We start from the raw sequence: 11,011 nt of genomic DNA, 5'->3' as shown, positions 1-11,011 counted from the left end.
TCCACAGGCTCACCACTCTTTAAGTAAAGAAATGTCGCCTCATCTCAGTCCTAAATCGTCTACCCAGAATTCTCATACTGTTACCCCGATTTCTGGACACACCAACCATCAGAAACATCCTCCCTGCATTTACCCTCTCCAGTTCTGTTAGAATTTTACAAGTCTCTATGAGATCTCCCCTCATTTGTCTGGACTCTAGCAAAAACAATCACAACTTAGTCAATCTCTCCTCATATGTCAGCCTACCATCCCCAGAATCAGCCTGGTAAACTTTCGCTACACTCCTTCAAGAGTAAAAGCATCCTTCCCCAGAAAATGAGACCAAAATTGCCTTGAGTGTTGTTGGGGCTGCACCCATCCAGGCAAGTGGGGAGTATTCCATCACACTCCTGACTTGTGCCTTGTAGATGGTGTACAGGCTTTGGGCAGGTAGGAAGTGAGTTACTCGCTGCAGTATTCCTAACTTCTGAGCTGCTGTGAGGTCTGGAGTCACATGTAGGCCAGACTAGGTAACGATGGCAGTTTCCTTCCCTAATGGTCATTTGTGAGCCAAGATAACAAAGTGTGGAGCTGGATGAACACAGCAGGCCAAGCAGCATCTCAGGAGCATAAAAGCTGACGTTTCAGGCCTAGACCCTTCATCAGAGCTAGCAGCACTGCAGCATGTTGTCTGAGCACTGCATTGTGTTTCAAGTGGTGGATTTCGTGGCTCCCATGCCTAAACTGAAGGCGACTATATCAAAGGTTTTTATCACTTTTTTAAATTCATCGTGGGAGACAGGCAATTTACACGATATAATGGGCTACAAAGCAAAGTCAAACAGAATCGTGGGCAACAGTACATTCCTACACAACAAACTTAATGCATTCTACACTCGCTTTGAATAGAACGTCAGTGAAATGATGACACCTGCTCCAACAGCCTTAGATATACCGGTGACCACAGCCACTGCCGCTGACGTTAGATCAGCCATCCTGAGGGTGAGACCAAGGAAAATGACAGGCCCAGATGGAGTTCCTGGCTGTGCATTCAGATCCTGTGGGAACCTACTGGCAGGAGTATTCACAGAAATCTTTAACCTCTCCTAACTATGATCTGAAGCCCCCATCTGCTTTAAGAAGACCACCATCGTCCCCGTGCCAAAGAAAAATCATGTAGCGTGCCTCAATGACCAGCGAGTGGCTCTGACTTCCATAATAATGAAGTGCTTTGGGAGGTTAGTCATGGCTCACATCACCTGGAGATTCCCAGCCTGCCTTGACCCTTTGCAATTACCTACTGGCGTAACAAGCCTACAGTAGGCACCAGCTCCTTGGCCATATACTCATTCTTGGATCATCTGGATAACAATGGCAACTACATCTGGCATCTACTTATTTGCTACAGCCCTGCCTTCAACACTATAATTCCAAACAAACTCCTCTCTAAACTCCAACGACCCAAGTCTCGGCTCACCTTCTGTAAGTGACTACCTGACCCATGGACTGCAATCACTAAGAATAGGTGATGATACCTCCTCGACCATAATCCTCAACAATGGTGGCCCGCAAGGCTGCATACTCAGCCCCCTACCATACTCCCTGTACGCTCATGATGGTGTGAACAAATTCCATGCCTACTGCATTTACAAGTTTGCTAACAATGCCACTGTTATTGGTCAGATCTCGAATGAAGAGACAGAACACAGGAGAGAGATGGAGAGCTCAGTGGCATGGTGTAAAGACAACAATCTCTCCCTCAATTTCAACAAAACAGCTGGCCATTGACTTCAAGAGGCAGGGTGGAAGGCACTCTGCGGAGGTGGGGATAATCAAGAGCATCGCGTTCCTGGGAGTGAAGATCACCAACAATCTAACTTCGCCCATCCATGTCGACAAGATGGGCAAGAAAGCACAACAACATGTGAAGTTTGCACATTCTCCCCGTGTCTGCGTGGGTTTCCTCCGGGTGCTCCAATTTCCTCCCACAGTCCAAAGATATGCAGGCTAGGTGGATCGGCCATGCTAAATTGCCCGTAGTGTTCAGGGTGTGTGGGTTACAGGGGGATGGGTCTGGGTGGGATGCTTCAAGGGGTGGTGTGGACTTGCTGGGCTGAAGGGCCTGTTTCCACACTGTAGGGAATCTAATCTAATTAATCTAAAACATCTCTTCTTCCTCAGGAGGCTAAGAAAATTCGGCATGTCCATAAAGACTCTTACCAAGTTTTATAGAAGCACCATAGAAAGCATACAATCTGGATGTATCACAGCGTGGTACGGCAACTGCGCTTCCCAACAGCATAAGAAACTACAGAGAGTCTCGAACACAGCCCAGTCCAACACACAAACCAGCCTTCCATCCATTGATCGCATCTATACTTTCCATGCCTTGGGAATGTAACCAACACAATTAAAGACCCCTCCCACCCTAGTTATGCTCACTTTCACCCTTTTCTATTGAGCAAAAGATATTTTAAAAATTGAATATATGGATTTAGGAACAGCTTCTTCCCTGCTGATATCAGGCTTTTGAACAGACCTCTCAAATGCTAATTCTGATCTCTGTCTGCACCTTCTCTGCATCTGAAACACTGTATTCTGCACTCTGTCCTGCTGCCCTGGTGCACTTTGCACTTTGTATGGTATAAATTGCATGTATAGCATGCAAAACAATGCTTTTCATTCTATCTTGGGACACGGGACAACACCAAATGAAATGAAATCAAATCAGCGCTAGCTGGTTTGTCGTTATCTATACTCAACGAAGTGCAGAAGAATGAGAGGTGATCTTATTGAAATGTACAAGATTCTACAGGGACTTGACAGGGTAGATGTAGAGAGACTGTTTCTCCTTGTGGTGGAGTCTAGGACCAGAGGGAAAAATCTCAGAATAAGGAGCCACACATTTAAGACAGAGATGAGGAGGAATTTCTTCTCTCAGAGGATAGTGAATTGGTAGAATTCTTTACCACAGAGGTCTGTAGAGGTTGGGTCATTGCGAGTACTCAAGGCTGAGAGAGACAGATTGTTAATTAGTAAGGGGGTCGAAGGTTAATGGGAAAAGGCAGGAAAATAGAGTTGAGGGTTATCAGAGTGGATAGACCACTTATGTTCCTATGTCTTATTATCTGTTATTACCTTTCTAGGCCATTTCAGACTTTATTCGTCTGGAGTTTCACACAAACCACAGAAGAACAACAGATTTCCTTCCCTAAAGGAGGAATGAACACATAGATTTTTAACAATGAAGTTAATTCTAATGGTACAATAGCACAAAGTTGTGGAGAAACTCAGCAGGCTTAGCAGCTCCTGTAGAGAGCAAAACAGTGTTTATTATCAATTCTGATGCTGACTTTGAAATCTAAATATTTTAATCACTAAATTGAATTTAAATTCCACTCGATCTCCTGGTGGGATTTAATCCCACTTCCTTGTGACTGGATTACAAACACAACAATCACACCCTCTCTGATGAAGGGTTCAGGCCCAAAACGTCGGCTTTTGTGCTCCTGAGATGCTGCTGGCCCTGCTGTGTTCATCCAGCCTCACATTTTATGATCACACCATTGTGCTCACAGCTCCGCCTCACTGTTCCAAAGTCATGTAAATTCACCCAGAATCATGGAACACAGCTGCTGAAACTCTCCTCAAGGCATTTTTTACCCACAGATGTAATTATTCAAATGAACTCCAGGCCAGTCACCCACATTCCTTCTGATCAAGGCAGAAATCTATTGTTCTTAACTTGCTTCAAGTTCCATCAACCCAGAACTCACTAGCTATTTTGCTTCCATGTTAAGCAATGCATTCATTTCTTAAACAAAAACAGAAATTGCTGGTGAAACTCAGCAGGTCTGACAGCATCTGTGGAGAGAGTCAGAAGTCACAGGACAGCAGGTTGTAGTCCAATACGTTTGAAATTACAAGCTTTTGGAGCACTGCTCCTTCATCAGGTGAGGTGGATGGAAGTGCACAGGCACAGAATTTGTCTGACTCCCTCTAATTCACCTGACGAAGGAGCAGCACTCAGAAAGTTTGTGTGTTTTCAAATAAACCTGTGGGACTATAACCTGGTGTCATGTGACTTCTGAATTTGTCTACCTCAGTCCAACACTGACACCTCCACATCTCCACATCTGTGGAGACAGAAACAGAGTTAACATTTCAAGTCTGGTATGATTTGACTCCAGAGCTCTTCTTCAGCCGTAAAATAAAACAAAAACCTGAAGAAGGGTCACTCAAAGCATTAAGTCTGCTTCTCTTTCCACAGATACTGCCAGGCCTACTGAGTTTTCCCAGCGCTTTCTGTTTTTTCTGCTTCTACAGCCTTCATTTCTTATAACTGTTGTCACATCGCTACATTGCTTACCCTTCTCTAACTGTCTGACCTCATCCAGGCCTATTAACCTCTGAGCCATCTGTATTGTTTGAATTCTAGTCTTTCATATCTCCCTCAAATTCGACTTCCAACCATCAGGGGACATGCATTCAGTTGCTCAAAGCTCTGGAACATCCTCCCTATCCTCCTCTGTCCCCGGACAACTCTCCACTTCCTTGAAGATACTACTGAAAATCTACCACTTTGACCAAGATTTAAGTCATTAGCTCCAATATCCGCTTACCTAGCTCACTATCAAGCCTCAGGGTAACACCAATGATAAAGCATATTGGGATGGTTTACTTGATTAAAGATGCAATATGAATGCAAATTAGATTATCCAGCAAGAGAAAGTGAGAAAAGGATGGAGTGAGAATGACAGATAAAGTATTAGCTAGATAGATAGGCAGACAGAGAGACAATTAGCTTGTTGAGAAATTACCCTGGCATTAAGTGCTGAATTGTGAGGGTGATAAAAATAAACAGGCAATTATGATTCATAAACAGAAGTTGCTGGAAAAGTTTAGCAGGTGTGGCAACGTGTGTGAAGCAAAAAATGGAGTTAATGTTTCAGGTCCAGTCAGTCCAGAGGAAGGGTCACCAGATCCAAAACGTTAACGCTGACTTTTTTCCTTCACAGATGCTGCCAGGCCTGCCGAGCTTTTCCAGCAACTTCTATTTTTGTTCCTGATTTACAGCATCTGCAGTTCTTCTGATTTTTAATTATGATGCATAACCTACTTATGAACAATCATTAAAATTAAAATATGTTTTAAATTATTGAAGGATTGCACAACCGTAAATATTTAGTGTACAAGTAAATTATAAGGGAAAGTTAGTTATTTTCTGGTAGCTGTGAGTTCTTTACTCTGAGAGGGTTGAACTGAAAACAATTACTGTAAAAACGTTGCCCCCTGCTGAGAGAAAACAGATATTGCAGGAGTACAGAGCTGTTTTGATGGAAGCTCCCGGCTCTTTTCAATCTGGCAAGGTGTAACAAACTGTGCTGTTCATGGTGTTCTAACACAGTTCCAAATGATTTTTTTTATATAAAATTGATGGGCGATTCAAATAAATTGCTTAAGACAAAGCATTTTTGATCAATTCTTGGGAAGTGGGTGTCTCTGGCTAGGTCAGTACTTACAAAAACATAAGACCATAGCCTTAGGAGCAGAAGCTGGCCATTCAGCCCATCGAGTCTTCTCCACCATTCAATGCGACCATGGCTAATTTGAGACAAAGCAATGTGAAGTTGGAGGATCACAGCAGGACAGGTAGCATCAGAGGAGCAGGGAAGTTGATGTTTCAGGTCAGGGAATGGGTCTGGGTGAGATGCTCTTCAGAGGGGCAGTGTGGAATTGTTGGGCCGAATGGCCTGTTTCCATACTGTAGGGATTCTATGATGATTCTATCCAGGCTTTCTTTATAACTCAAACCTTCCATACCCAGCAGCATCCTGGTAATTGTCTTCTGAACTCTCTCCAGTTTAATAATATGAACCAAGTTCAGCACAGCCACTAGCACTGCAATTGTTAGTTTAGAACTTTAGAATTCAGAGGACTGAAATATACAAGATTCTTAGATATTTAACAGAGCAAATGTGGAGAGATTGTTTCCACTTGTGGGAGAGTCTAGAACTAGAGGGCATAACCTTACAATAATACGTTGCCCATTTAAGACTGAGATGGGGAGGAATTTCTTCTTTTAGATGAACGTGAATCTGTGCAATTCGTTATCACAGAGGGCTGTCAAGCCTGGATTGTTCAGTATATTTAAAGTTGAGATAGACAGATCTTTAATCAGTAAGGGAATTGAAGATTACGGGGAATAGGCGGGAAAACGGAGTTGAGGAGTATCAGGTCAACAGTACATAGCAAGATCTGCAGATGCTGAAATTAGAGGCAGCACAGTATGGAACTGGAGGAACATTTTGCATGTCTAACCCACCTAAACTAAACATCCCTGGGCACTATGGACAGTTTAGCTTGGCCAATCCACCTACCCTGCATATCCTTGGACTGTGGGAGGAAACTGACATCGATAAGCTGCAGAGCTGGGCTGAGAGGTGGCAAATGGAGTTTAATGCAGACAAGTGTGAGGTGATGCACTTTGGTAGGAGTAACCGGAAGGCAAAGTACAGGGCTAATGGTAAGATTCTTAGTAGTGTTGATGAGCAGAGAGATCTCGGTGTTCATGTACACAGATCCTTGAAAGTTGCCACCCAGGTTGACAGGGCTGTTAAGGAGGCATACAGTGTTTTAGCTTTTATTAATAGAGGGATCGAGTTCCGGAACCAAGAGGTTATGGTGAAGCTGTACAAAACTCTGGTGCGGCCGCACTTGGAGTATTGTGTACAGTTCTGGTCACCGCATTATAAGGAGGATGTGGAAGCTTTGGAAAGGGTGCAGAGGAGATTTACTAGGATGTTGCCTGGTATGGAGGGAAGGTCTTACAAGGAAAGGCTGAGGGACTTGAGGCTGTTTTCATTAGAGAGAAGAAAGTTGCGAGGTGACTTAATTGAAACTTATAAAATAATCATAGGGTTAGATAGGGTGGATAGGGAGAGCCTTTTTCCTAGGATGGTGACGGTGAGCACGAGGGGGCATAGCTTTAAATTGAGGATTGAAAGATATAGGACAGATGTCAGAGGTAGTTTCTTTACTCAGAGAGTAGTAAGAGAATGGAACGCTTTGCCCGCAATGGTAGTAGATTCGCCAACTTTAGGTACATTTAAGTCGTCATTAGATAAGCATATGGACGTACATGGAATAGTGTAGGTTAGATGGGCTTGAGATCGGTATGACAGGTCGACACAACATCGAGGGCCGAAGGGCCTGTACTGTGCAGTAATGTTCCAAGTTCTATGACAAAGACACAGGGAGAATGTACAAACTCAATCATTGGATAAACATATGGAAGGTAATGGAATAGTGTAGGCTAGATGGGCTTCAGATTGGTTTCACAGGTCAGCGCAACATTGAGGGCCGAAGGGCCTATGCTGCGCTGTCATGTTCTATGTTCCACACAGACAGTCACCCAGGGTGGAATTGAACCTGGATCCCTAGCTCTGTGAGGCAGCAGTGCTAATCACTGAGCCACCATACCACGCATAGGCTGGGACAAATTTAGGAGGTTGAGAGGCGATCTTATAAAAGTTCATAAAGTAGCAAGGGGTATACATAGAGTTAATAGTAGTTGACTTTTTCCCTAGGATGGGGGATTTCAAAACATTTTTAAGGTGAGAAGAGAGACATTTCAAAAATACTTGAGGTGCAAATTCTTTACACAACGAGTTGTTTGTGTGTGGAATGAACTTCCTGAAGAAGTGGTGGACGTGGGCACAGACTGGTTTGTGTGTGGAATGAACTGCCAGAGTAAGTAATGGATGTGGCTACAGTTGCAACATTTAAAAGACATTTGGATAAGTACATGATTATGAAAAGTTTGGAGGGATACGGGCCAGGAGTAGGCAGATGGGACTAGTTTAGTTTGGGATTATGTTCAGCATGGACCAAAGGGTCTGTTTCTGTGCTGTATGACTCTATGAAGAGACAGACGGGTTGCTGAACAATTTCTTCTAGGATGAAATGCAAGAATATCAATTGTATGTTAAAGGGTAAAGCATGCTGATTGGTTGGCAGTTGGCTGAGGTGTTACCATGGAGAAAACTATGGGAAACTATGGGTTCCCCGAAGCTTCCAAATAATTAAAACTAAATGCCGGATCTGAACATATCACTGTTTTTGTAGAAAACGTATGCCTATATTTGACTGAATGTCACTATCAGAAAATATATATGATTCTTGAAGGCAGCAGGGCAGGTGGAGAGGGTGGCTAATAAGACATGGAGTGATCTCTTATTAGTATGAATATAGTACAGGAGCAAGGAGGTGAGGTTGAACTTGTTTGTTAGACCTCAGCTGGAAGACTGTGTAAAAAATAAAGTCACCCCCATCACAGAGGGGTTTCCCCCTCATTAGAGAAAGACGGTGAGTTTAACCTGAGGTTCACCACACTCCAGGCAAGGGATGAGGTTAGGAAGTTGGGAGCCTTCACGGGGATCACAGCTGGTGCGGGAATTGAACCCGTCCTGTTGACGTTGCTCAGCATCACAAACCCACCATTGGAAGGGTGTGTGCAGTTGTGGGTGAAAATATGAGTGTATTGGAGAGAGCGCAGAAACGATTAACGAGAATGGTTTCAGGGGTGAAAAATTTCAGCTGCGAGAATAGATTGAAAACAAAGGAACTGCTCTCCTGGAATAGAAGGCAGCAGAGTGCAGATTTGAGAGAGGTTTACAAAACTATGAACAAGCTGGATAGAGTAGATAAGGAGCATCTATCCCTGTTTGTTAAAACAAAAACGCATGAGAGAGCATAGATTTAAAGTGATTTGCAAGTGTACTGTGAGAAGAAAATCTTTTAATACTAATAGTTCAGGTATGGAATGCACTTCCTGGAAATGTGGCAGAGGCAGATTCACTGAGATAATCGAGATGGGCATTGGATGGTTATTTGGATAGAAATGGAAGGTAGGGATATGGGAAAAAGGCAGGTGATGGACACTAGGTAATAGAACTGTAGTAGAATGGTGGGCTGAATGGCCCCTTTCTGCGATGTAACAATTCTGTAGTTTGAAGAGCCAAATTATAGATTTGATTCATGATCTCAAATTAGTCGTTCGTGTAGCTGTTAGCAGACTTGGGATAGTTTAGCAAGTAAAAGCAAACTATTTCACATGCCGGGAATCTGAAGTAAAAACCGAGAGCCCCAGCAGATCTGGCAGCAGCAATGGACAGAAAGAAACAGAGTTAAGGTTTTGAGTCCGGAATGATTCTTTCTCAGAGGATTACTGTCCAGTCACAGAACTATATATAACCTCAATATGGGAACTGTAATTCTGTGGGAGTAAAAGTAATTGATTTGATTGGATTTATTGCTATCACTTGTACCTAAGTACAGTTTAAAGTCCTGTTTTGCACGCATAATGGGAAGATCATAACATACAATGGCATATAGATCATAGGGCGTTTAGACAGAATGATGCACACAAGTTTACAACTCCACAGGAGATGCTCAAAAGGAAGATCAATGTTAGATTTTAAATTAGAGGAGTCCATTCAGCAATGTAATAACAGCAGGGAAGGAACAGTTCTTGAGCCTGATGGTACATGCATTTAAGCTTCTGTATCTTCTCCATGTTGGAAGAGAGTAGCCCTCGGGTGAGAGAGGTGTTTGATAATGTTGGCAGCCTTTTTGTAGCAACTAGATGGAGTCCATTGATGGTTGTTGGCTTGAATGGTGGTTTGGGCTGATACCAGCAGTTACCATGAAAAGTTTCAGCCAGTTTATCAGTGAGTGGAAGCTGTCTGCTTCTCAGCTGGGTACAGATGCCACTTCCTGAGCTTGGGGTTTTATCCCTCGTCCCCGAAACCTTTTCAGTAGCCGCTCTCGGATTTCTCTGGTCCTCATCCCATAAATGATGGGGTTGGCCATCGGAGGCAATATAAGGTACATGACAGAGAGCAGGACACGGATACCCATGGGAACCTGACCCACCCGGTATGCTAAGAAGGAGAATAAGGCAGTGAGGTAGCAGAATGAGATCACTAACAAATGAGTGCAGCAAGTGTGAAATAACTTGTGTCGGGAATCTGCCGAGCTGATCTTTAGGACAACGGTTACTATCTTCCAGTAGGACAGGAGGACACATACGCTGTCAAAGCCAATGATCGCAAAGGCAAATACCAAACCCAAGGTGCTGTTCAGGCTCGTGTCAGCACAGGCCAACCTCACGAGGGCCATGTGCTCACAGTAACAATGCGCAATGAGGTTAGTCCTGCAGAACGGGAGTGGGGAGGCTAGTATAACCAGTGTGGTCACTGTGAGCCCACTGCGTACGAGGGCAAACAAGGCCAGTTTGAGGAGAGCCGTGCCAGTCACGATGGCAGCATATCGCAGTGGGTTACAAATCGCCACAAAGCGGTCGACGGCCATCGCCAACAGGAGGGTCGATTCCGCCGAGGACCAAAAGTGAACGAGGAACATCTGGGCCAGGCAGCTGGCCAAGGAGACAGCTTTCAGGTCAAACAGAAAGCTTAGCAGCATCTTGGGGACCACAGCAGAGCTAACAATGATATCGACAACTGAGAGGCAGCAAATGAGGAGGTACATGGGGTGGTGCATGCTGGGATCCGGGGCAATAACCAGCACAATGGCCAAGTTTGCTATCAATGTGGTCAAGTAGACCAAGAGGAGCAGAGCAGAGAGGAGATGTTCCGACCCTTCAAATCCTGGAAACCCGAGCAGGATGAATTCATTGTAAAGGGAGCCGTTGTACCTTGGGTGCTCCATGAGCCATGCACACAAACTATCTGGAATACACAGAGACAGAGACCAAATAAAGGTGAGGTGCTGCAAATGAAATGAAGGAGTATCAAAGCTAGCAAAGCTGTGACAATTATTGTCCTTTCACAAACTGAACCCCAATTTATTGAAGCACACATGATTCTTAGGGGACTTGATAGGGTTGATGTGAGGGGCTGTTTCCCCTTGTGGGAGAGTTTAGGACCAAGAAGCATCAAAGGTCCAAAAAATATCCAAAAGACGTCCACAGATGTGCAGCTTCAGTGGATCAGCCATGGTAAAGTTGGAG

General features: G+C 44.1%; 1 protein-coding gene across 1 annotated transcript; it reads right to left on the bottom strand.

Moving 5' to 3' along the window:
- Positions 1-3,278: 3,278 nt before the first annotated feature.
- On the bottom strand, positions 3,279-10,710 carry LOC125453589 (olfactory receptor 52P1-like). Its single transcript, XM_048533355.2, has 2 exons — positions 9,774-10,710; positions 3,279-3,337 (listed from the first exon to the last, which is right to left on the bottom strand). The coding sequence occupies exons 1-2, from the start codon at positions 10,708-10,710 to the stop codon at positions 3,279-3,281; spliced, it is 996 nt and encodes a 331-aa protein (XP_048389312.2).
- Between the last annotated feature and the right edge of the window lie 301 nt (positions 10,711-11,011).

The sequence above is a fragment of the Stegostoma tigrinum genome, chromosome 6 (assembly GCF_030684315.1).
Source record: "Stegostoma tigrinum isolate sSteTig4 chromosome 6, sSteTig4.hap1, whole genome shotgun sequence".
Lineage (NCBI taxonomy): Eukaryota > Metazoa > Chordata > Chondrichthyes > Orectolobiformes > Stegostomatidae > Stegostoma > Stegostoma tigrinum.
Note: the sequence above shows the minus strand (reverse complement) of the source record. Positions and strands in the feature narration are given on the sequence as shown.